We start from the raw sequence: 27,553 nt of genomic DNA, 5'->3' as shown, positions 1-27,553 counted from the left end.
ATTTTTATTAGTTGCTATCTTAGCCTTTTCAGTTGACTCTTATATTTTGATTATTAAGGAAATGGCTATGCTATTTTTTCCTTTTCTGGTGTAATTTTTAAGATTGTTTCATTTTGCTGAGCATGGTGGCACATTCTATAATTCTAAAATTTGAGGTGTGGCAAGGGCATTAAGATCTAGAGTCAGCCCAGGTTATATAATGAGACCTTGTATTATAGGCTGGCCCAACAGCTAGGTAATTGGTCATGCTTCATAGATTCATTTTATTCTCCTCTTTTTCCTCTTTTGTTCAAATAAGAAGGGCTAGGAAGATAGCTATCTTAACCTACAGATATTTCCATAATCTTAATTTAAATAACAGCAAGCTAAGTTTGTGTGCCTGCATAGTTAAAGTCTTACACTATGTGATGAATTTCTAGGATTGAGCATTCATTGAAGAATTTATTTGTGCATTGCAAATACTGAACTGTATTACCATTTGCAGACTGTGGATATGCTTAAGTAAATTTATAGTTGTCTTTGTCATTTTCCCAGAGACTTGACATAGTTATCAATTTGAACTAAGATCATATATAGCTACAAAATACAAAAGATCCTGCACATTTTTGTACTAGATAAAAAGGTTTGTGGCAAATATTACTAAATAATATGAACTCTGTAATTGAATACACTCGAGCTTTGATGTACAAATTATACTGAGTGCCCAGCTTACTTATTTATCATAATTGAATTTCTATTTTGTTTCTATATAAACCCTCTCTTTATATTTTGAACATCAAGAGAATGTTCATTTTCTTATAAATTTTTGTTTTAGTTCGAGTTTTCACTATGTTAAAACCTCATAGAAACTCTACACAAAATTTTATAGTCTTTGTCTTAGGTAAGGTTCCTTTTGCTGTAATGAGTCTTCAGTAATGTTTTTGTTAATTAGGACACTACACAGGGTCAAGACCCATCACTGTGTTTCTACCTCTACATCTTAATCTTGTCTTCAAGGGAAATAATATGTAGATCCGTAATCTCCTGTGCTGAGTATCTTCTCACCTGGCTGAGGCTCTTTTGCAGTTAACGTTTTTATTTTCTATTGGTAGGAGTATACTCTAAAATTAAAAAAAAATGTGGAAAATGACTATTGTGTAATCATTTATTATACCTAGTCATGATAATTTGAGGTCTAGTACAGTAGCTGCCAGCTGGTATATAGCTTTTAAAATTTAAAGTAGTGAAATTTAATAAAAGTACTCAATAGCCAGATTGGGCCAGTGAGTATTACATTAGATGGCATCAACTTGGATCATTAAATTCTATAGAACTGTTCTAGAAAAGGATTTAATTGATTTGTTTAAATATTGTCAATTTAGATGAGGCCAAAAGTCCCTTTTAAATTATATTTCTGCTTACACTTGAGTGAAGTAATGTATTAATATGACTTGAAAATAAACCATAGCCGAATGGTGGTAGGCGCACCCCTTTAATCCCAGCACTTGGAGGCAAAGGCAGTCACATCTCTGCTAGTTAGAGACCAACCTGGTCTACAGAGTGAGTTTCAGGACAGGCTTCACAGCTACAGAGAAACCCTGTCTTGAAAAACAAAAACAAAAACAAAAACAAAAGAAACCATTCAGTTTAAAGATGCTTTTCTAAACCTGGTGGTGGTGGTACAAGCCTTTAATTTTAGGACTCAGGAGACAGAGACTGGTGAGTTAGAGGCCAGTGTTGTCTATGTACCAGGACAGCATGGTTATACACTGGGTTTGTCTACACAGAGGGGAAAAATGCTTTTCTAGTTGAGTCCTTTTTTGTTTTTGCTTACAATCTGACTGAAAAGTGTCATTGTTACAGTTGGTTGATTATTATGTAATTTTATTGTTGTTGTTGTTGCTCTGTAGATAGGGCTGGCCCCAAACTCAGACATCCATCCACCTCTGACTCCAAGTGCTGGGATTAAAGGCATACCACTTTCTGACTATTATATAGATTTTTTACGTAATAATTTCAGATGAGTAGTAAAAAATAAGATGTATTTAAGATTTAGTATATTACAATATAAACTCATGAATTCTTTTGTTTTGAAAATTCATAGCAAAGATACTGTGAGTCATATTTTGTAGCCAATTCTCTTGGTTAAGGGGATAGGTACTACATTCTTTGAGGAATTGCATTATTCAATTCAGGTATCAAAAACATCGGGTAATTAGTTAACAATTTGTCTAGCACTTTTTCACATTGCTGTCTTAAAACAAGTTTTCTTAGAAATTTTTTATTTTGAATGTTTTTACTGTCATAGAGATTAAAGTGAAACATTTTTGGCGACAGCCTCATGCTATCTCTTTGTTTTGTTTTGTTTTGTTGGTTTTTCTCTGTGGTTTTGGAGCCTGTCCTGGAACTAGCTCTTGTAGACCAGGCTGGTCTCGAACTCAAAGAGATCCGCGTGCCTCTGCCTCCCGAGTGCTGGGATTAAAGGTGTGCGCCACCACCGCCCGGCTCTCATGCTATCTCTTGACAGAACCGGAAGAATGGGGCATATTTGTATCAGCGGAACTCTGAAATCGTGGGTTTCATTGCTTTCATACCAGTTTGTTGACTTGTCGTATCAAATTACTATTAAAAGATCCTGCTAAATCTTTTTTGAATTTGCCGGCTGTGTTTTAAAAGTCTTATTTCTTGAATATATTATTGAAATACATAAACCAAAAGAATAAAATCCTTCATTTCTAAAGATTATAGTAATTGTGTGTTTGTGCATATGTACTCATAGTAAATATTTTGTATTTCCTTTTTAATAGTAAATATGAGGAAACTGATTCAATCTCAATTTTTTTCTCTGATGAGTTTTCTCGTATTAAAACTTAAGAGACTGACTTTTAGGTCTGTATAAGCATATGAGACCTTGAGTGGTTTTATTGTGGTTTGGGTTTTTTTTTGTTTGTTTGTTTTGTTCTATTTTGTTTTTTGGGGTTTTTTTTTCAAGACAAGGTTTCTCATAGTGTTAGAGATTGAACCCTGGATCTTGCACATACTGGAAAACAATCTACCAGTAAGCTACTTTACAATCTCTTCTAAGATTAATTTTAATAAGCAAAGGCCTTGCTTTTAGGACTATTCAGCCCTCAAAATCTCACATGGGAAAACTGCATATATAAAGGGTTATCACTTTAGGAAAAAATAAATAGGGGCAAAAATAGGAATACAAAATTAAATTTTTGTTTTTCCTATATCCTTACATTGGTGGTGATGGCTTTGTCCATCTGTCTGTCTGCCTGTCTATGATACACTGATAATAAGCCTCTCTGCAGGAGTTCTTTTTGGGTTAATTGCAGTAGTTGAGCTAAGGAAGAATACTAGTTCACAGTCCAGTTCTTTATCTCATCAGCTTTGGTAACCAGTTTTTTATTAGCTCTTTTTACTATAATTAAAGTTAATGAGCTAATACTAATACTATATGGAGCAGAGGAAGTAGTTGATTTTTTAAAGAAATACAGTATATGTAGATATCTAGAAAAATTCCTTCAATAATTGTCCATTCTCTGTAATTTTCTACAGTAGAAATAACAGAAACTGCAAATGCATTAAAATGTTTCTAAACCAGAATTTCATAGTTGACTATTGGAATATTAGCATTTTATCTGATTATGCTTGCAACAGCTTTTTTTCTTTCATATATAAGCAAGAGTACAATTCACCTTAGTAGTTTAGAACACATCCTGTCTTCCTTTACACTCAGATATTAGCAAATGAAATGTTGTGAAATTATCATTTCATTGTCCACAGAGAAACTTTTGCTATTAATTTCCAAAGTTGTATTGTTAGGACTTGTGAATTTGCTTCACTTACTTTTTACACAGGTATTGCCAACTAAACACCAAATGAAAAATTCTTATTCAGAACCTTTATTTAAGAAGAGCAATTAGGGCTTATGTTGTTAAAAGAAGCTACACATCTGAATGGAGCCATAAAACACACTACTTATAGCTTAGGAAACTGATCTAAATCAACTCTATTATTTAATAACAAATGTGTAAATACCCATGCAGTATAGAGCAAGCGTCAGAATTTATAGGCAGTTAGCCAGCTGAAGGTAAGTTTGGTGCATGCCTTACGGGAATGAATGACTGGGGAACTGGTAAGTGCATGGGCAGTGAGTTGCAACCAGCTACTCTTGAGCTGTGGGCATTTATTTGTTTTCATATTACTGTTTTTCAAGACTTAAGCAAACAAGATGTGTTGGTAGAACTACATTTGCCATTACAGTGATGAATTTTTATCAAATCAAATATTTGCTAGCCACAGAGGCTCATACCTATAATTCCTGTATTTGAGAGACTGAAGTGGGGAGATTTTTTTTGAGCTTCAGGCCTGCTAAGGCAATGTCTTGAAACCCAGAAACCTTGAAAACTTTTAGTACTTACCATTGCCAGGTATGTTATGTCAAAAACTATGATGTGTTGAAAGAGATATTGGATCTGGCCATTAACCATTAGAACTGTGTTGCTCAGCAATAATGCCTGTTGTGATTGGTGACATTCAGTATGGTAGCTACTAGGCACACATGGTTAGCCACACCAGAATTAAAGCTTAATGTGACTGAGGGTCTGACTTTTTAAAATTAAGGTTACATTTACACAGACATGTGATTGATACTACTGACTTAGATAATGGCACTCTAGATTCTAAGTTCACTTGCTGAGACAGTTGTGATAAAGCTACCATTTAAGATTTAAACAGCAGGTTGGAGAGATGGCTTAGTGGTTAAGATCACTTGCTACAGGCCGGGCACTGGTGGTGCGCCCTTTAATCCTAGTACTCTGGAGGCAGAAGCAGGCGGATCTCTGTGAGTTTGAGGCCAACCTGGTCTACAAGAGCTAGTTCCAAGACAGGCTCCAAAGCTACAGAGAAACCCTGTGCCCAAAAACCAAACCAAACAAACAAACAAACAAAAAAAAGCCCAAAAAGATCACTTGTTACTCTTGCAGAGGATATTAATGTGGTTAGCATCCCCATCAGGTGGCTCACAGCTGCCTGTAACTGTAATTCCAGAGGGTCTGTCACCCTTTTCTGGCTTCCATAGACTTGGACATCTGCATGTTCACACACATATACATAAATAAAAATAAATTTAAGACATTTAAATTACATATCTGAAGAGCAGTAGTTAGTTCAAGGAGGATGGGATGAGAGCCAAATACACGAAAGCAGGAAATTGATATACTTTTCATTCAGAAGGCTGCCCAGAGTCATGTTCTTATAGTTTTTTTTTTCCTTTTCTGGCAGACAAATTATTTAATAACTGCGGATGGCCTTGATCTATTTTCTGTATCTAAACCTGGTCAGCAACATGAAAAGAGGGTTTTGTATTGTTTTCTTTCTTTTAGTCAGAGAAGCAACTTCAAAGATATAAGGAATATACATTTTAAAAGAACAGCTGTGCTTTTATGCTCTTGCTTACTCTTCTGCTTGGTAGACCACTGAGTTTTACCACCTGAAGGTCTTCAGCCACTTTTAATGCTCCTTCCTAGAATGACAACTTAAGTTGAGCACCCATGGAGGAAGGCAATTGATAAGTCAGCACCATGGCCACTGTATCTCTTAAAAAGAACACATTTAATTGACTTTACCGTTTCGGTCCATTGTCATCATGATGGGGAGCATGGCAGCCTGCAGACAGGTATGCTGGTTACATCTTGACCAGGGTGCAGCAGAAAGTCAACTGGAATGTCACACCAAGTGAAACTTGAGAAACGAAACCTCAAAACCCGCCCCCACAGTGACATACTTCCTCCACCGAGACCAGACCTAATCCAACAAGACCACATCTCCTCATAGTACCACTCCCTTTGGTGGGGGCATTTTCTTTCAAACCACCATAACTGAGGGGAAAATATCTGTTCAGTAATTGTTCGCTTTGTTCTTTGAATTATGTTTAATTCTGTAGCATTGTTTTTGCCTTTGAAAGATGTTGTTCTTTTCTTTGGTATAAAAGCTATACTCTTTTACGTACCCCTATATCTTTTAAAAAAATCTTGAATAAGGCCAGGCATGGTAACAAATGTCCTTAATCCCAGCACTCAGGAGGCAGAGACAGGTAGATCTCTGTGAGTTTGAGGTCAGCTTGGTCTACAAATCAAGTTCCAGGATAGCCAAGGACTGTTAGACAGAGAAACCCTGTCTCCAAAAAACCAAAGTAAGGAAGTCAGACTGATGATCTAGTGCTACTCTGTGTAAAAATTGATTAAAGATAAATATATTATTAAAATGTCTGTGGGAGAGCATTTATCTGATGATCTTATATAAAAATAAAATGAGTTACTTTCATGTATTACTATAAAATCTAAGGCATGTAAAAGCTTTGTTATTTAAACCACTACTTTCTTATTAATAGTTATTTTAATTACCACTTACTGAACACCTTTTATGTATCATCTGTATTTTGATTTTAATTTACAATAAAAGTAAGATATTTGTTAATTTCTGTTACTGTTTTTTTGTATTGGCTGGAGAGATGGCTCAGCTATTAAAGACTAGGCTTATAAACAAAAATACAAAAATAATTATATAACATTCCTGCCCCCTTGCTTTGTTGTTGGTTTGCTGTGCAGATTAAATGAAATGTAGCATTATTTATCTTATGTAATTGTTCTTAATGAACAGCCTAAGCATTGTTGCTGTCTTAGTATTTTTTATTGCTGTGTTAAGACATCATGACCAGCTGGGTGGTAGTGGTGCACACTGTTAATCCCAACATTCCAGAAGGACACCATGACCAAGGCAACTGATAGTTCTGAGTTTATTAGGGCTTATAGTTTCAGAGGGTGAGGCCATGACCATCATGGCAGGGAGCTGCGGGCAGCCATGGTACTGGAAGAGTAGCTAAGAGATTACATCCTGACCCACAAGCACAAGGCAGAGACTAACTGGCAATTGTATGAACTTTTGAAACCACAGAGTCCAACCCCAAATAACATACCTTTTCCAATAAGGCCATACCTCCTGATCCTTCCCAAATAGTTCCACTAACTGTGGACCAAGCATTCAAATGTATGAGCCTATAACTATTTTCATTCAAACCACCACACTTGCCTAACGTTCCTCATTCATACTAGCAGCTGAATGATTCTTTTCAATGTCAGTAGTTATGTTTTAATTGATGTTATGACACTTTCATATAATACTATAAAGTCTAAGGCTGTAAAAGTTTCATGATTTAAGGCCTGGCAGTGGCGGTGCACATCTTTATTGAATCCTAGCACTCAAGAGGCAGAGGTAGGCGGATCTCTTTGAGTTTGAGGTCAGCCCAGGCTGTTCTGCTCTACAGAGCAAGTTGCAGGACAGCCAAGACTATACTGGAAACCCTGTCCACTTTTATGCTCCTTCCTAGGATGACAGCTTAAGTTGAGCACCTATGGAGGAAGGCAATTGATAATTCAGCACCATGACCACTGTAGCTCTTAAAAAGAAAACATTTAATTGACTTTACAATTTTGCATTCTGATCTTCAGTCAAACTTTATTTAGTAAAGAAAAATAAAAAAAAACCAAAAAACACAAATTTACTAAAAAAAAAAACCACATCGTGTGAGTGTGTGTGTGTGTGTGTGTGTGTCTGAGTCTGAGTGTCTGTCTGTGTGCTCTGTGTGTGCTGGAGATTGAACCCAGGGTCATGTTCATGCTAGGTAAACATTCTACCACTGATCTACATCCTTAGCCCTGTTTTTTGGCTCCCACCCCCACACATAATGTCTACTGATATTCTGTACATAGACAACAGTGGCCTTGCTATTGTCCTCTGATTTGGTTTGTGTGATTGAACCTGTTAAACCTGTAATTCTTGTATTATATGAATAAGAATAAGGAAACTAGTTGTGGGTATTAGGTTCTTTATAGGTTTTTGTTCAGCTCCACCTACAATGGAATGTGTCACATTAGAAACTTTATTCTGTTTAATGATACAATATACTATAGCTCATATGAGACTTTTGAGTACTGCCTGTGGAAAAGTTGATGAGCTAGTATGATTTTTTTCTCTTTCTTGTTACTTTTAAGTACTAATTTACTGTAACCATTCTTCCATTCATTTAATGAACATCTGTTCCATTCAAAGTATTATTTTGTGGTCTGGTCATATAACAATTAGCAACATATTTACTAATAGTATATTTTTTTTCTCATGAAGATTACACATGGCAGAGATAGTTTTTAAGTAATTAAATAACTAGGCAAGGATAGTGGGACTTGAAGGGAACCAGGAATCACCCTCTTGAGAACTGTTGAAGATAGAATAGTGAATAGGGATAAAAAGGAAGCATGCAGTCTAAGTTGCTGTTAAGGAAAAAAACATTGATTTATTGTTTCAAACGCCTATATGGTTTTTTTTTAACAAAATGAGAATCAATATTGGGAACATATATACTATTCTAAAAATGTCACTGAGAGTAAAAATGATATAGATTTATGAAAAGACTTAAGTGTCAACACATGTTGAGACTTAAATTTATGATTTATTAGACTGTGTTTTTTCCTTTCATGGACTAAAAAAAATTTAACTTTGTTCATCAATTGACCAGTGACAAATTTTAGAAAATATTTTCTCAGCACAATACACCTTTGACTATAATAGTGTATCAAGTGTTTAATGTAGCTATCTGCCTATCCATTGACTATGATGAGTGAAGGAAAGACAGCTTGGAAGTTTTCTGTGGAACAGTGGTTTTATCCTGTGAAGATTTGTTTTTTTGTACTTGTTTAATAAAATGCTGATTGGCCAGTAGCCAGGCAGGAAGTATAGGCGGAGCAATGAGAACAGAAGAATTCTGGGAAGAGCAAATAGTCAGTATGCAATCGTCACCCAGAGAGAGAAGAAGCCAGACACAGAGCAAGCAAGATGTGACTACATCGCTGGAAAAGGTACCAAGCCACATGTCTAACACAGGCAAGAATTATGGGCTAATATAAATTATAAGAATTAATAAGAAGCCTGAGCTTCTATGCCAACCAGTTTATAATTAATATAGACCTCTGTGTGATTTCTTTGGGACTTAATGACTATGGGAACTGGGCAGGACAGAAACCTCAGTCAACAGAAGTTGAAGACTTTGGCATCTGTAACAGAAATAGGGTGATTTGGAAAGACTAATAAAGTATTTATTTTGAGTCATACTGAGTTTAAAATCCATAAAACAGCATATGTAGTGAGGTGGTATGTAAGCAGCTAGAACTGAGAAACTGATTCTAGGAATTAGGGGGTGGGATGTACTCTAGGAAGTAAGTCATTGGGTAGTATTGAATCATGCTGTTAGCCTGAGTGTATGAATGTTAAATAACTAGAAACAGTTTGCCTAAGATGACTTCAAGAAAGGAGGCTTTCTAGAAGTGGGCTGAGATTCTGCAATGATAGGAAGGAAAATTTTTCTAGGGCTCTCCCTCCATCCTCTACTTTGTTACTGGTTTTTTGTTTGTTTGTTTGTTTGTTTTAGAGACAAAGTCTCTCTGTGTAGCCTTGATCTGGCTGTAGACTAGGCTGACCTTGAACTCTCAGAGGTCCCTCTGTCTTTACCTCCCAACTGGTGTGATTAAAGGCATGTGCCACTAGGCCCAGCCATGCACTGTGTTTTATACTAACTGTATCAAGGAGGAAATTTTTATAATATCACCTTGAATTCTACGACATTCATTCTTTTCACTTTATCCTATTCAAATTCTTAATTTGAAATTGATGTAGCTGAACTTAGCACTGTTTTAGAAAAGAAACAATTGAAACATTTGAAAAAAAAATCCTAGAATAAATCAGTGACAAAGCTATAACTAGAATTTAGGTTTTCTTATTCAGAATTCTCCTTGTCTTAGTTACTGTTCTTTTGCTGTGAAGAGACAAAATGACCAATGCAACTTTTTGTAAAGGAAATCATTTAATTGGGGACTTGCTTCTCTGTTTAGGCCTGCATTTCATTTTTTTGTTGGATTATTTGTTCTTTTGATTATCAATTTCTTAAGTCCTTTGTATATTTTGGAGATCAGTTCTCTTTTTGATGTGGGGTTAGTGAAGATCTTTTCTCATTCCATAGACTGCCATTTTGTCTTGTTGACCGTGCCCTTTGCCTCACAGAAGCTTTTCAGTTTCAGGAGGTCCCATTTATTAATTGTTTCTCTTAGTGTCTGTGCTACTGGACTTATATTTAGGAAGTGGTCTCTTGTGCCAATGTGTTAAAGTGTACTTCCCACTTTCTCTTCTATGAGGTTCGGTGTAGTTTGTTTTATCTTGAGGTATTTGATCCATTTGGACTTGAATTTTGTGCATGGCGATAGATATGGATCACCTGAATCATTAGTGGCTCAAAGGAGAAATAAAAGAAGAAAGTAAAGACTTCCTAAAATTCATTGAAAATATCCACACAACATACCCAAATTTAGGGGACACAATGAGATCAGTGTTAAGAGGAAAGTTCATAGTTCCAAATGCCTACACAAAGAAGCTAAGAAAATCCCACACTAGTGCATTAACAGAACACCTGAAAACTCCAGAACAAAAAGAAACAAACTCACTCAGAAGGACTAGACAAAATCAAATTGAGAGCTGAAATCAACAAAATAGAAACAAAGAAAAGAATATGAAGTATCAATGAGACAAAGCGTTGGTTCTTTGAGAAAATCAACAAAACAGACAAACTTTTACCCAAACTAACCAAAAGGCAGAGAGAGAATAACAAATTAACAAAATCAGAAATGAAAAGGGGGAACATAACAACAGACACGGAGGAAATCCAGAGAATCATCAGGTTATATTTCAAAAACCTGCACTTCACAAAATTGGAAAACTTAAAGGAAATGAACAATTTTCTGGATAAATATCACCTACCAGAATTAAATCAAGACAAGACAAACAAATAAACCTATAACTGCTAAAGAAATAGAAATAGTCATCAGAAGTCTCCCAACTAAAAAAAAAAAAGCCCATACAAGATGGTTTCAGCTGAGAATTCTGCAAGATTTTTAAAGAAGAACTAATGCCAATACTTGTCAAATTCTTCCACACAATAGAAACATAAGGAACATTGCCAAACTCTTTTTATGAGGCTCCAATTACCCTGATACCCAAGCCACACAAAGACATTACTAAAAAAGAGAAGTACAGACCAATCTCATTCATGAGCATTGATGCAAAAATACTCAATAAACTGACAAACCAAATCCAAGAACACATCAGAAAAACCATCAACCATGATCAAGTCGGCTTCATCCCAGAGATGCAGGGGTGGCTCAACATATGAAAACCTGTCAATGTAATCCACCATATAAACAAACTGGAAAAAAACAAACAAACATATGATCTGAAAAAGCCTTTGACAAAGTAAAACATTCCTTCATGATAAAGGTCTTGAAGAGAGCAGGAATACAAGGATTATACCTAAACATAATAAAGACAATATACAGCATGCCAACAGCCAACATCAAACTAAGTGGAAAGAAACTCAAAGTGATCCCACTGAAATCAGAAGCAAGACAAGGTTGTCCACTCTTCATATATCTATTCAATATAGTACTTGAGGTTCTAGCTAGAGCAATAACACAACAAGAGGAGATCAAGGGATACAAATCGGAAAAGAAGTCAAACTCTCACTATTTGCTGATGATATAGTTTATATAAGTAAGCACAAAAATTCTACCAAGGAACCTTCTACAACTCAATAACACCTTTAGTAATGTAGGAGGATACAAGATTAACTCAAGGAAATCAGTAACTCTCCTTTACACAGATGATAAGTGGGCTGAGAAAAAAGTCACTTTTTATATTTTCACTACTGTGTATTGTTTCAAATAAGTAGTTAAAAACTAAAACAACCGGAAGACCAAAGCCCTATTTTGTATATAAACAAACCAGGAAGAGGGAAAGTGATGGTATGCCATGTATGTGTTGGAATACTCCTACTGGGGATTGCATTGAACTGCTGTTGGATTCCTAGATTTAGGCCTCTGAAGTATAAAGGATGGATTAGGGTGAAACAAGAGAGGAAAGACCTGTGTTTGCCAATGCCCCTGACTTGAGAAAGTTGCAATGCAAGTCATTTAGGTCAAGGCTTAGTTCAAATATAGGAAATGAGTATTCTTGAAGGGTCCTCATTAAAGAAGGTATAGCAAAAAAGAGCACCAGACCAGGAGTCAGAAGGCCACTGTGCTGAACCAGCCAGGTTACTGACTTTGTGATCTTAGATTATTTGCTTGACTGCTTTCAACCTGATTGCCTCAAACTACAGTCAAGGGGGTTAGACCAAATGATTTTTTTATTCCTTATAGTCAACAGCATGTGAATTGTGACACCCAAGGTTTTCATGGGTATTCTAACATTTCTTGGCATCTGTCAAGTCAGACTTTTGTATTTCTGAAATGCAGTAGAAGTGCCTTTTCACTTCTCTGGGGACCTTGCCAGTGAGGCATAAACATCTTTTCCTGTCTCCTCTAAAATGAAGTACTTGGTCACAAGTGGCAGGCTTTGTTTTTCAAATCTGGTCCTATTCTTATTTCAATGTTTCCTTAACTATATTGTGAACTTATTGAAGTACAGTAGATTGAAAATGCCAATTTATGTTTTAAACTAAAATCAGAATTTTATTGTTTCATAAAGTATGCATTTTGTAAACATAGCTTTACAAATACTTTTCTTCATTTGAAATGCCTGACTGTCAATGATTTGGTCTACTTAAAGAAGAATTTGTAGATCCATTTCTTACAATAGAAATGTTGAATTAAAAAGCTTAAATAGCAAATACATGGTGTTAGATACCATTATAAATTTTTTAATTTGACAGAATTGAAATAAAGTGAATGCTGCTTTTGGTTTCTTCTGAAAACTGTCCTTATAGGCAAAATAAAAGAATAGAAAAAATCTTATTTCCAAAGGCTAGAGAAAATATGTAAAATTTGGAAGAACAGAGTAAAAATCCTTGTTAATATTTTGTCCTAGGGATGGCTATGACTATTTTAATCTTTTTCCATTTTTATGTTAAGCATAACATTTGGAAAAATTGTGATTACTTAGCAGATATAACTGTTGTGAGTGAGTGGGTCAATTGAAGCCGTAAGAGAAATTTGATTTTATATTCTGTAAATTTTTTGTTATGACACTTAAGTAGCATCCTGATTATTTTGTTTTCTTCTATTTTATTTTTACAATTATAATTACTAGATCAAAAGACATCATTGTAAGTTTCTATTTATATTAATAGCTATTAAGGCCATTAGTCTTAGAACTATATATAGTCAGGAGTATGACTTTTATAAATATTTATCAAATGGACAAAGAATGATATAAATTAGTCTTAGAAGTATATATAGTCAGCAGTATGACTTTTGTAAATGTTTATCAAATGGGCAAAGAATGGTATAGTCTTTTTTGTCAAAACAGCAATTTTCTTTAATGAAAATAATTCAGATGAATTTTTATTTCTTAATTGGGAATTTATTTTCCTCAGTTATGTGTCTGATGTACTAATTATCTCTAGTCTTTTACTTAGTCTATTCATTTAAAATTTTAAATTTATTTATTTCCTCTGAAAATTCTTGTAATTTTTGTTTTGTCTATTATTGGTTGTTTTTATTGTCCTGCCAATTGAAACCTCCTTATTTAATCATTTCAGTTGTAAAGATGATTCTTAGAACATTAATTTCACAAATGGGTTCACATGTTTAAAATTTGAATGTTGCTTTAAAGATAAGAGATGAGAGAAAATTTATTATATATTAAATATTAATAGATGCAATTGATAATGCAAACCTTGTTAAAACAGTTTAAGACGTTTTCGTCAGTCATTTGGTTAATGTTGGACTTAGATTAGTAGTTTTAAAAAAAAACACTAGAGCCTTTGCAAAGCAAAATAAAATTAGAATGTATGTAAACCGCAGATTTCAGATTATTTTGATCAGAATGTGGAGTGGCTAAGCATGCAGTTTCAGTGATAAAAGATAGGGGAAATGTGGGTTTTCTTCATGTATACTCAGTGGTTGTGGATAGTCTGTCCAGTTGATAGTTTAGCATTATGTCTAGAAATAGCTCATGGACTCATTTTCCCCTCTTGTTCTTATACTTTCTGATCATATTAATAAATATAAAAGTGACTTTGTAACTAGAAGTTCGATCCAACTTTATTTTTGTTGTTGTTTTACAGTTTGGTGGTGGGGATCAAATTGAGGACCTGGGCCTTGCTTGACAACTCTCTGTCAGTTTGTTTTCCAGATACACTCTCACAATGTAGTTTAAACAGTTCTTGAACTGCTTGCTGATAAGCCAGTTTGTCTCAGCTTTCCTGTTTGCCTCCCAAGTGCTGTGGTAATAGGTGCATGTCTCCACACTACACTTTCTGTAGAAAGATGTTCTGAACTAGTAGATAAATCATGAAGCTAGTAATTAAGGTAGGTATAGACTGTCAGTTCTCCCTCAACAGAAAATACTAAGGCAGAAATTGCCACTAAGGATCTCCCACTGGTTACGAACTATTTTTCTGTAGTTAATTTAGTATATTCAAGTTAAGAGTATTATTTCATTGCCTAGTAATAGTTCCTGGTGTTATAGACATTTTGTTTCTGGAGATAGAAGCATTACAATTTAGGGGATTAAATACATTATTTCAGTTATTGTAAATATAAGAAAATTATGGTTGTTTTAAGTAAACCTTCAGTTTATTCTTACTAAAATTTAAAATTTTTAATTTTTTAAAATGTTTTAAAAGGATAGTGGTGGCTCATGCTGGAGGCAGAAGGAGGAGGATCTTGATGAGGCTAGGCTGGCCTACAAAAGAGTTCCAGGCCAACCATAGCTATGCTGTATGAGGCTACTCGTTCATTCCTGGCTGCTCAGACCCGAAATAATCACTCAAACTGTATTAATTAAATCACTGCTTGCCCTATTAGCTCTAGTTTCGTACTGGCTAGCTCTTACATCTAGAATTAACTCATTTCTATTATTTTATGTTTTACCACAAGGTTCCAGCTGACAATTTGCATCTTTCTCTGGAGGCTACATGGCCTCCTCTGACTACATGACTCCTTCTTTCTCTCAGCATTCAGTGTAGTTTTCCCTGCCTAGTTCTACTCTACCCTATCAAAAGCAGATTCTTTATTCATTAACCAATTAAAACAACACATACACAAAAGGACTTCCCACACCATATCTACATACTGAGACGGACTGACTATGCCTAAAGAAAGGCTGAGGTAGGGGTAGGGAATACTCTAACCTTTTTGGGATCTGGATCTGGTATCTATAACAATTGTTTATCCTAACTTAATGGCTATATTTTGTACACCCCTTGTTCCTGTCCTAAAGGTAATTGATTCATGTCACAGAAAAAGGTGGGAGTAATAATATGGTTACTAAAAAGTCAGATTTGTGGAAAAGAAGAGGGAGCCAATCTGTTATCAGTCAAAGTTTGTATCCGACTTCTCAATGGTGGAATTCTAGTTTGCTTCTGAGCTTCAACAAGTATTCTTTTTATCAGAAAGAGGGAAGCATGAGTTTTTAAATTCGTGTGTGTGTGTGTGTGAATGTTTTAAACATATCTTTTTCTTTTTTAAAAAAGTTTATGTGCCAACTATAATCCTGCCGTCGAACGCTCTTAGTCTTTGGAATGATCACATAACAAGAGAAATAACTATTTAAACAAGGTCCATGATACCAGCACACAGGAGAGTCATTTAACTCCTAAGGGAGAACATTGGCAGGAAATTCTTTCCAGGAAGGTTATCATGAACTTTGAAACAAAAAGTTACCCAGGCCAAGAAGGAACTTGGAACAAGTAATTGGAGACAGAGAGGTGGTATATCCCAAAGGTATAACATGCATGGTGATGGAGCCAAGAAACATGGTTTCTCAAAGGAATTTCCCACAACTTGATATTGTTGGACTTTGGAGAACAATCTGAAAGAACGAAGAGTAGAAGTAAGGAAGGGATGTCAAAAAATTCACATCAAATATGTGAGCTATTTTTAGCTTTTTACTTTAACCGCCTTTAAAAGCTGTTATGTAAATGTTATACTTTTGTTTCAATTTGTATTGTCACTGTATACCATGGCTAAATTGTTAAAAAAAATATTAAGGTAGTTGGATCTTACTATTTACTTAACAGAACTGTTGGGTATTTTTTTGGCCTACAAAGAATAAAGAAAGAAGTTACTAAAGTGAAGGATAATCATGAACCAAGAAATTTTAAGGACTAGTGACTTACTGCATAATATTAATCCAAGAACTTGTTCATTTCTGTGATTTTTTTTTTTTCTGGTGAACTTAAAAGAATTGAAATACCTAGTAGAGTTGGATTAATTTAAAGTCTTTTCTCATCTAAGCATTTTTTTGCTTCAGGCTATTTTCCAAAAGGCTGTACAGTGGGAATATTTTATTCTTTGGCATTCATCATATGACTGGTGTTCCCAGTACCTAACCTAAGGTGACTTGGAAACTAAAATGATGAGACTCACTGAATTATAAATGTTGAAGGAACTGGGGATGTAGCTTAGTGGTAGGGTGCTTGGCTAACATGTGAAACTTGAGTTTTATCACCAGCACTATATGAATGAATGTTTTTGTGAATGAATGCTGAAAATTTTCAGCAGTATTTTATCCCAGGAAGAATAACACACTTTGATAAAATTAAATTTAAAGTCAATAGGCACATTTCAGGTATTAGTTTAGATAAGATGCATAGAGTACAGTATAGAGATTATATAGAGATGCATTAACATTTTTTTAATAGTGTGTTTTGTTTCGTCAGAATATCAAGGAGATCTTAGCTTTAAGAATGTTAGAAACCAGTTAATAGTATTCAGCTCCATATGAGGCTACCCTCTGCTCACTTTTCCCCCTACTTTGCATGACATATTTTTATTAGAGATTAAGAATTAGATGTAAAAAGGGCCGGATGGTGGTGGCGCACACCTTTAACCCCAGTACTCAGGAGGCAAGGCAGGCGGATCTCTATGAGTTTGAGGCCAGCCTAGTCTACAAGAGCTAGTTCCAAGACAGGCTCCAAAGCTACAGAGAAGCTCTGTCTTGAATTAGATGTAAAAGGTAATATACCAAAAATTTAAAGAGTACTTACTCATATGTATGTATATGTGTATATATATGTGTGTGTGTGTGTGTGTGTGTGTGTGTGTATGATGGGAACTGAAAGGCAGTCTTTTATTTCATTAGGTCTGTATTTCCAGAAGTAGGTAAACATGCTGCACAGAGAAATATCTTCCTCTTTTCCATCCTATCATAAAACTCAGCTCTTCTCAAAGGGAACCGATATATGATTGCCTCTCAGAACTTAAGAATGTTCAAGCAATCCTATTAGACTAATATCCACTATTATTAGTCTAATTGGACAAGTAAAAGTAGCTAAAATGTAACTTTGGCTGTTTTAAATGTATGTTGGATTTACTTAGCTGATGTTCTATATTAAGAAAATTAATTATACAGGCACCATCTTAGTATTTAAAGACATAATTTAGAGATATTTTCTATTAATAATTTTCTGTTTTTGTATTCCCAACTAAACTTATCAGATGAGATAGCCTTGAAAAATATATCTGCAATTCTGAATACCATGTTTACAAGTCTATGTATTGTGATGTGATAAAAAGTGACCAGAAAAGTATTTACTTTGTTTTGCTAGTTTACTTTTCTGTTTTTTTAAAAATAGAAGATAACATTATTCTCCTTTAGAATTTTATTAAGTTATTAGTGAGGCAAAATTATACTTGAAATTTCTCTTAGAATGTCTTGAATTACCAAATAGCTCTGAAAGGCCGCTAATACTGTTGTCCAGATTTTATAGATAATTGAATTGAGTTTTTAAAGATGAAATAACTTGCCCAGAGTTTATAATGTGAGAGTGACGATTTAATCATCTGTACACAACTCTGTGATGCCTTTGTGTTGTAGATGTGTTATGATCCATGTACTTAACGAGATTATTTGAGATATAACCTTGCTGTATAACCCAGACTTGCCCTTAACCTTGCTATCCTTCTGCCACAGCTTCCTTTTGGGGTTAAAGGTATGAACCACCATGCTTAGTTCATTTCAATGTAAGTGTGTTTGTCAAATAACATTACTTAGTAAGTGAACAGAATATTTGAACTTTTATTCAATGTGGTTTTAATACAGGTTTTAATACACTGTTGCTTATTAAGGAGAAACCTAAATGTAATTCAGTTAATAAGTAGTCTTTTCATGATACAAACACTTATCCTTGATGCTACATGTGCTTTTCTAGATTCCAATGTTGGATGTCTGCTTACTTACTTACTTATTTATTATAGGGAGATTCCCGGAGTCTTTCATTTTCTGAGAACGTGAGTGCTGTTCAAAAATTAGACTTTTCAGATACAATGGTGCAACAGAAATTGGATGACATCAAAGATCGAATCAAGAGAGAAATAAGGAAAGAACTGAAAATCAAAGAAGGAGCTGAAAATCTGAGGAAAGTCACAACAGATAAAAAAAATTTGGCTTATGTAGACAACATTTTGAAAAAGTCAAATAAAAAATTAGAAGAATTACATCACAAGCTACAAGAATTGAATGCACACATTGTTGTATCGGATCCAGAAGATGCTGCAGGTATTCTACTTCTTTGATTTTTATGTGATATATTAGTAGGATATATGTTCTTCCAGAGAATTCTAAATTTTATGATAGTAGTTTTTAACTGTTCTAAAGTGCAAAGACTTTTTCTTTGTGGTTAATGCCTTGTTTATATTACTGTTCATAAGGTTACTGAGTTGAAACATTTACTGAAAGATAAGTAGCTCTTGTATTTTCTTATCTCCAGTCAGTAGGACAGGGCGTGACATTATTTTCTAGTATTGTCAATCTAGTATTGTCTAGTATGGAGTCAGCCAAATGCTTTTAACCTTAAGATCTGAAGCAAAAGTGTACCAGATGACTTTTTAAAGTGAAGAATTCATTCCACAGGGCAGACAAGACAGCTTAGCCACTAAGGGTGCTTGCTTCTGAGCCTTTGTGCTGGAGCCTGAAGACTTAAGACCTTTTAATACCCAGTAACCATATGGTGGGAAGACAAATATTCTTATGACCTCCACTTGTCCCCTCCCAAAAAAGTAATTGTGAAATAATATGCATTCCATAAAAGTAGATACTTCAGGTTTTTCAGCCATTAATCCAATTTATCACCCTGGTGTTTGGGTACAAAAAAGCTGAATTAAGTACCTACATTATCATGCTCATTGTTTAATTGGAAAAAATAAAATTAAAAACAAAGCAAGAACTGAAACTTGCCTTTTACTTCTCTGTAATTATAGAAAATAAGAGGGAACTGTAACTCATAGTTCAAACCTAAGACCATTGTTTTTAAAGAATCAACAGTTAGAATTTTTTTCAGTAGTGAAAAAGGTGAAAATACGAAAATTACCTCTCTCCTTCTCCAGACCTCTTCCTAAAGGCAACTTTGCTTTTTTTATTGTATAACTTTAAAAAAAAAAAATTCTGTTTATACCATTATTCACTTCTATGTATCTTCTTTCTATAGCTTTATACAAAACATTTAAGACACGTAGTATAATATTTTTGTTATTGCAAATATGATCTTTTAAGTGACATAAATTAAGCTGTGTGATCCTTTCATTTGCAATAAGTGAACAGGTAAAGGAAAAGTCATTTCTAAAGAGTAAAACCCTAGTAGCAGAGATTTTAGATGACTGTGTGATTAGCTAGTAAGAGTTAGTAGGTGTAAAACTAACAATCTAAAAAATTTCTAAGAATAACAGTATTTAGTACTCCTCCTCTATCTACTTCATTACCTTAAACATATGGGACTTAGGACTTTTATTTGGAGAAGGCTCTGTATATAGACTTCAACCATGTACAAGAACTTAATCTTTAAAATGACATAAATAATAGGAAACCAGTTTTTCCGTTTTAGACCTGAAACAGTCCCAAAGGTATGAATTAATTTGCTCAGAATAGTCAAGCTGGTTATATACTTTCTACTCCTTGGCTAGTAGTCTCTTACCCCAAATTCTGTAATTATATTATAAATGGAAACATGTATTGTGAAAATTCCGTTTTTAGTAGTAGTATTTTATAAACTAAGATAGTCTGTTGTGTTTGGTTCTCTGCCAAGTTCTACATGTCTTGTCTATTGCGTCTTTGGAAGTCTAAAATAAGAAACTGCTAGAGCTTTAAACTCTATTTAGAGAAAGCATTTTTTTTCCTTAGAATACTGAGAACTGCCTTGTGATTCATGAAAATTTGAATGTTTTAGCAACACAAAATATAGCTAGCCCGTTTTCTCTAGTCCCTGTTTAAAAATGAGCATTAATGGAATAAAATTACATATAAATATATGTGAATGGTTTGCATATATGTTTAAGTATATGATTTGATGGGTTTTAACAAATGTACATAATGTATCTATGGAAATATCATTAGATCTACTTAGAATGTTCCATTACTTCTCAGGTAGTTTCCACTCCCAGAACTGATTCCTGGAAGCCACTAATATTCTGTACATCACTTAACATTAAATACTTTAAAATATTGACGATCTCTTTAAAGATTTTTTTTAATAACCTCCTTTAAGCCCTACTGTCAAATTCCTGGGCTCCCTCAAAAGCTAAGTTGGATAACATTGTGAAACAGTCCTGGCCAATTTATTCTTATCCTCTCTGTGCTGCTTTGCTCATTCGTTATTGTGATGTAATTTATTTCCATCCACGTTTATCCCTCACTGTGTGACCCTTGATGTTTTCTAGGCTTGTTATAGAATTTGGAACATATAATTGTGAATATTACAGATGTTTCAAATGGAGCAAATCAAAATTATGCTTCACTTTTGTAATTATTATCAAAGTATAATTTGTCATTTCACTTTAAACATTAAATGAGGTAGAGAATAAGCTTTAAAAAGTTTCAAGATAAAACCAAAACTGTTTGAATATTTACTTTGTAGATAATTGGAAGCTAAATGTATAAAATATCACTTTGTGTTCTGATTCCTTAACACATCAGTATGTTGGAGTAAAACTTAGTAATTTTGTTAAATTATGCATTTAATTTAGTTTGTGTGTATAGTACAGGCACATATACACATGCCATGGCACATACATGGAGGCAAGAGGAGACAACTTTGTTTTACCTCACTTGATGCAGGATCTTTTATTGTTTACTGCTGTGAACACCAGGCTAACTGGCTGGTAAGCTTCTGAGGTTTCTCCTGTCTGTGCCTCCTATATCCCTGTGGGAGTACTGAGATTGCAGATGTGTGCATTTCCATGTCTGACTTTTATGTGATTCTGGGGAATCTGAACTCTAGTTGTCAGATTTGCACACTGATTCATCTCTGTAATAACTTTCAAATCATTGGTTGCACATGTGCCATAGCACATATATTGGGGCCAGAGGAGAGAGCTATGTCTGCCAACTTTTGCCTTTTACCTAGCTTCATATAGGGTCTCATATTGTATACTGCTGTGTACAGTAAACAATTTTACCTATTTTCAAAATAAGAATTTTTATTAGGTGTACTTCTTAATTATAAAATTCTGAAATGTTGTTTATCATAAAGGCCTGATCAGCTTCTTTCATGATAACAACTCAACAAATTAGATGTAGTTAGAATGTTCTTCAACACACATACATGCACATACCCATATAACAATATATGAGATATAGCCTCATAGTTCACATTGTAATGCTAAATAGTTGAAAGCTTTTTCTCCAAAATCAGAAGACGGGATAACCACTCTTACCAGTTCTAAATAGTAAAGTCCCAGAAATGTTAGCCAAAGCAATGAAGGAAGAAAAGAAATAAAATGCATCTAGACAATAACAAAGAAAGGAATTATCTGTTTGCTGACAGGACTATTTTGATAGAGAGACTTCTATTTAACTCCCTAAAATTCCACTCCAAAACTTTTAGAACTGATAATGAAATTTAGTAAAGTTGTGTAATACAAAATCAACATACAAAACTAGTAGTATTTTATACATCAATAGTAAAATATCTGAAAAATAAATTAAGAAAATAGTCCTACTTATAATAGCATAACATTTCACATATTTAGTACCTCATTTAATCAAGAAGATGAACAAACTGTTTAATTCAAATTGTAAAACATTGCCTATAAAAATTTAAATGTCTTAAATCAGTTGGAAAATGTCCTGTGTTCATAGAATAATTAGTATTGTAAACAAGTCTGGTAGTACAGTCTGTAAACCCTTCTAATTTAGAAGGTAGGAGGGTTGCAACTTCAAGGTCTCCCTGAGCAACAAAGTGAATTTAAGTCCAGTCCAGATAAGCTAGTTAGGCAATGTCTTAAAATACAAAGTAAATACAGATAAATACAATATGTTAAAAATACAAAGTAAATAAAAGAATTGTGGATATAGCATAGTGGTAAACTTTGTCTCATATGTGTGAGTCATTGGGAAATGTAAAATAGATTTAATGCAGTCTCTGACAAAAAAAGCTCAGTATTTTCTTTATTAGCAGCATGTGGGGTGTGCATGTTCATGTATATGTTTGTGTTTATGAGCCACATGTATGGAGATCAGAAGAACTTTCAGGAATTGGTTCTCTCCATACATCCTAGGCTACAGGACTCAGACTTACATCATTGTCCTGGATGGTAAACACTTTGACCCCTTGTGACATTTTGCCAGCCTCCAATATCATTCTTCACATCACAGAAGATTGAATGACCAGAGTCATTTAGGAAAAAGGAAAAACTAGAAGTATCAGATTACTGGTTTTCAAAGTATACTTTTAAACTATACTAATTAAAACAGCATGATATTGGCACAAAACAGACATATCAACTAATGAAGTTATCTGGCCCAGAGATAAGCCTACACATTTGTGGTCAGTTTTGACAAACTGCTAGGAATATGCATTAGAGAAGGCCACTTCAATAAATAGTGTTTAGGAAGCTGGATAGCCACATGTAGAAAAATGAAATGGGCCTTTAACTCACCCTTAGAACAGAATAAATTAAAAATGGATTATTGCTTAAGTGTAAGATTTGAAACTATAAGCTACTAGAAGCAAACTACAAAAAAATCCCATGTCATTAACCTGAGTAAGGCCTTCTTGAAAATAGATAAATAAATAAATAAATGGGATTACAACAAATTTAAAAGACTTTTTCATGACAAAGGAAATAATGGATTGAAGAGGCAATACAGGTTGCAGAAAATATATGCAAATCATATATTACAGTATTTTTTGAGGAACTCAGACTACCAATAAAGAAAACATTACCTTAGTTTTTTTTATTTTGTTTTGTTTTTTTTAAAAAAAAGACCAAAAGCTTGACTAGAACTGTAGGTGTAGTTCACTGAGAGTGTGAGGCTCTGGTTTCTACCCACATAACAAAAATAAGGGGGGGGGGGGGTATAAAAAAAAAACCCAACAAAACAGAAACTCTAATTGTAGGTACTTCTCAGAGGACATGCAAATAGAAGTGTCTGTTCAATACCCAGTTGTCGGAGAAATATAGCTGAAAACCAGAGAGAGACATTTCTTCCCTCCATTTAGATGGGTTAAGTATTTAAAAGTTGAAGGATCCATACTGGCAAGGATGGAGAGAAGGAAATTCTTGTGTATTCTTGGTGCTATTGCAAGTTAATAAATCTAGTATGGGAAACAGAATGGCGTTTTGTCATAAGTAAAAGAAAAAATACATCAGTACTAAGAGTGTGTGCAAGGCCCCCATTTAGTCTCTAGTGCTACAAACACAAAAGAATTGCCATATAGTTCAGTAGTGTGTCTTCTGGGTTTTTGATCAAAGGAGTCAAAATTATCACATCAAAGAGATGATGGCCACACCCCCGTGTTTCAATATTTTCCACCACATCTAAGCTGTGGGCACAGTTGACATGTCATCAGTAAACAAATGGATTAAAAGTAAAATTTCAGTCTGTGAATATAGCTCATTTGACAGTACTCTTAATAAGCACAAGGCTCCATGTTCAAGGCCTAGTACCACTGCACCCTCACATGCTTTTATATACATGGGGAATACCATTAAGCTCTTAAATAGCGGGAAACAGTTACTGAAACATGTGTGAACCTAGTAGGCATTATCACAAGTAGAGTAAGCTGTATAAAGTAACAAGTACTGTATATCAGTTCATTTGCCTAACCTAAAAACATTCAACTCAGAGATAGAGCACAAAGAGCTGGTTAATTAGCATGATTTGGGTATTTCTGATGTAGAAATGAAACATCATACTGTATACAATGGTTATTCATCAGTTAAAAGTAAAAACTTTAAAAAGAATTATATCATGGAATGTTCTTTGTTAGCTCACATAGAAATTACAAGTGTATGGTTAGTTGAGGCTAAGTGGATTATCTATGAAGGGTTACCCATCTCTGTAAAATGGAGCTGCAGTCTAAGAGTGAATTAGCACCTGATACTCCAAAAGGAATTATTTGGGAAAGAACCATTTCTAAGTCTTGATATCTTCAATGAATCATTCTTAAAGAAGTTAAGAAAATTATGCTGGGCTTTGTTAGATAGCTGATACAGAAGGATCAAGAGTTCAGGCCAGCCAGGGTTAGACTACATAGTGGGTTGCAGACCAACTAGTGCTACACAGTTGGTAGCTCTGTCTCAATAAAAAACAGTAACAATTGTGAGGCATGGTGGTATAAGCTTTAATTCCAGCATCCAGGAGACAGAGGCTACATTGTGAAACCCTAAAACCCTATCTCAAAAACAAAACCAACATACACAGCATATTTTAAATTCCCTGTTTTCATCTTTTTTTTAAAAAAATATTTGTTTCTTGTGTTGTGTGTGAGGGTAGGGATGCAGATGCCCTATAATCCGAGGATTAATCTCTAATTAACCTTAACACCAAGTGCCTTTATCCACTAAGCTGTCTCCCTGAACCACCGTTTTCATCTTAGTTCATTTTTCTATTTTCTTATACCCTCAAAATATAATGAACAATTACACTTGTTAATCTAGTGTTTATTTTCTTTAATATCTAGTACACACATATGCAGATGTCTTAGTATGTAATTAACAAAATTGAGGTTTGGGTTTTTTTTTTTCCTTTCTCTGAGATAGTTAATCTTAGCTTTTTTTTAAAATGACTAAAGCATAATTTGTTAAACCGTTTTTGAACAGTAGCATTAGAAATTTAATTTTCCTATTGTCACCTAAATGTGGCGTTTATTTAAAATGTGTGAATATATTGCCCACATGCATATGTGTGCCATATGCTTGTCTGGTGCCAAAGGAGGATAGAAAAAAATTACAGTCTGTGAGCTTCCATTTGGGTCCTGGGAACTGAACCTGGGTCCTTCTGTAAGACCAGCAAATACTCTAACCTGCTGAGCCATTTCAGCTCCACTACTTGAATTGTTTGATGTGCTTTTAAAAAATTACTATATGGTAAACTTGGTTTTGTTTTTGCTTGTTCTTTTTGTTTGTTTGTTTTTCTAAGTTAACTTATTGCCAACTTGCCATAACCTAGACTTACTTAGAAAAGAGAAAGCCTCAAAAATCAATCACTCAGTGAGTAGACCTGTGGGCATGTCTGTGAGGGATTGTTTTTTTTTTTTAGTGCCTTACTTGATGTGGGAAGAAAACTGAAAAGGTGGATACTGCGTGGGCAGAAGAAAACAATGTCTTGATTGTCACCGTCCCCCAACTTCCCTACTGCTAAACCTTGTACTTACTCTTCTCAAGACCATATTCAATGGCAATCATTTATGATTACTTTTACTTTTAAGAAAGTCATAAAAATAGAATCATAAAGTATGTAGCCTTTAGAAACTGACTTTTTTAGAGTTAGCATGTTGCCATTGAGCTTCAATCTAAGATATATGCGTCAGTAATTGTACAATTTTTCTGAGTAGTCAGTTGTATATGTGTATCACAGGTTATTCATTCACCAAGGATATTGGAGTTACTGCTCTGTTTTAGGCGATCATCAGCCGAGTTGCTATAAATACTCATGAATGAAATTTTGTATGAGCAAGTTTTCACTTTACTTTGATAAACATCTAGGACTGAGTTTGCAAAGATTTGTTTGTCTTAAGTAGGTTTCTATTGCTATGAAAAAACAGCATGACCATGGCTACTCTTAAAAAGGAAAACATTTAATTAGGACTCACTTACAGTTTCAGAGGTTTAGTCTATTATCGGTATGGCAGGAAGCAAGGCCTCATGCAGGTAGACATGGTGCTGGAGAAGGAGCTGAGAGTTCTTACATCTTGACTCAGAGGCAATAGGAAGTGGTCTGAGATACTGGGCATGGCTTGAGCATATATGAGACCTCAAAACCTGCCTCCACAGTGACACTTCTTCCTACTATACCATACCTACTCCAACAACGCTACACCTCCTAATAGTGTCACTTCCTTTAAGGACCATTTTCTTTCAAACCAACACAGTGTGCTATATATATATTGCCTTCAACCTAAACTGCTAAAATATTTTTCAGAGAAACTGTATTATGTTTCCGTCTCACCAACAATGCGTAGGGAGTCTGTAATATGGTAATATGTTCCCTAGTATTTAGCATTTCAGGTCTATTTTTCAGCCATTCTAAGGTATGTCGTGGTTATTGTGATTAGAGAAATGAGCAGATGGATAAAGCATTTACAGAGAACTTAAGAAGCTGCATATACCTTAAGCACAGAGTTTATATACAAAATGAAATTCCCTTTCCTAGGAGATGCAGTATACAGCTTTCAAACAGTAAGATGCAACATGGTAGCAATTCTGAACAGTGTTAATATCAGCATTGGTTCACCTTAATCAAAAGCTGTCACACCCCACAATCTTACCCATGTCCATTGCTTGTAATACATTAAGAAACTTAACTGGAGTTGGTGTTAGTTTATTAAATAGCAAAATTGCTTTAGCTGATAGCATATCTGACAAAGTTCATCATGAATACACAAAATACTAAAGCTCCGTTATATTTTGAGTAGATTCCAGGTGATTCTAAGAGGTAAGTCTGCCTGTTTAAGTAGAAAAGTAGGGCTTTGGAGGAAGTATACGCAGGTAATTAACATATGACAAGATCCTGAAGCACTTTATTTTTTTTAATTAATTTATTTCTTAAAAATTTCTGCCTCTTCCCAGCCACCGCCTCCCATTTCCCTCCCCCTCCCCCGATACCAAAATGTTGGTTAGTAAGTAGTACTTAGCACCTTGTGGACTTGTAGATAGATAGACGCTTAAGGAAATAGATAAGTAGTGCTTCCGTATAGTACTTTTATTAATATAGATTTGGCCTGGTTTGTTTTAACTGTCTTTTCTCTTAGCTGTTTTAAATGAAGTAAATAGCTTTGTCTCATAAGCAGACACTCAGGCTGTACAGTACACCTTGATGAATTTTGAGCATAGAGTCAGTTAGCTATAAATGAAGACCAAAGGTTATATATGATTGAGTAGTCACAAAGCTAGATCATTACATTGCTTTATGGTTGGTTACCACTTGGATGACCTTCAGACTTTGTTTTTATTATTTATTAAAAAGAAAAAGAAGCTAGACAGTATGTTCTTCACTGGGGTATTTTGTTAACAAGATGTTTGTAATA

The 27,553-nt window shown here is 34.5% G+C and overlaps 1 protein-coding gene across 2 annotated transcripts in view; it reads left to right on the top strand.

Annotated features, from left to right (window-relative positions):
• Pkn2 (protein kinase N2) overlaps positions 1-27,553 on the top strand; it is a 100,165-nt gene that overhangs the window by 11,893 nt on the left and 60,719 nt on the right. For both annotated transcript variants that reach the window (XM_057793183.1, XM_057793182.1), the window contains exon 2: positions 18,288-18,588. In XM_057793183.1, the coding sequence (XP_057649166.1) occupies positions 18,288-18,588 (301 nt within the window). The remainder of the gene's footprint in view (positions 1-18,287; positions 18,589-27,553) is intronic.

This window comes from Chionomys nivalis, chromosome 18, assembly GCF_950005125.1.
Source record: "Chionomys nivalis chromosome 18, mChiNiv1.1, whole genome shotgun sequence".
In the NCBI taxonomy this organism is placed as follows: Eukaryota; Metazoa; Chordata; class Mammalia; order Rodentia; family Cricetidae; genus Chionomys; species Chionomys nivalis.
Note: the sequence above shows the minus strand (reverse complement) of the source record. Positions and strands in the feature narration are given on the sequence as shown.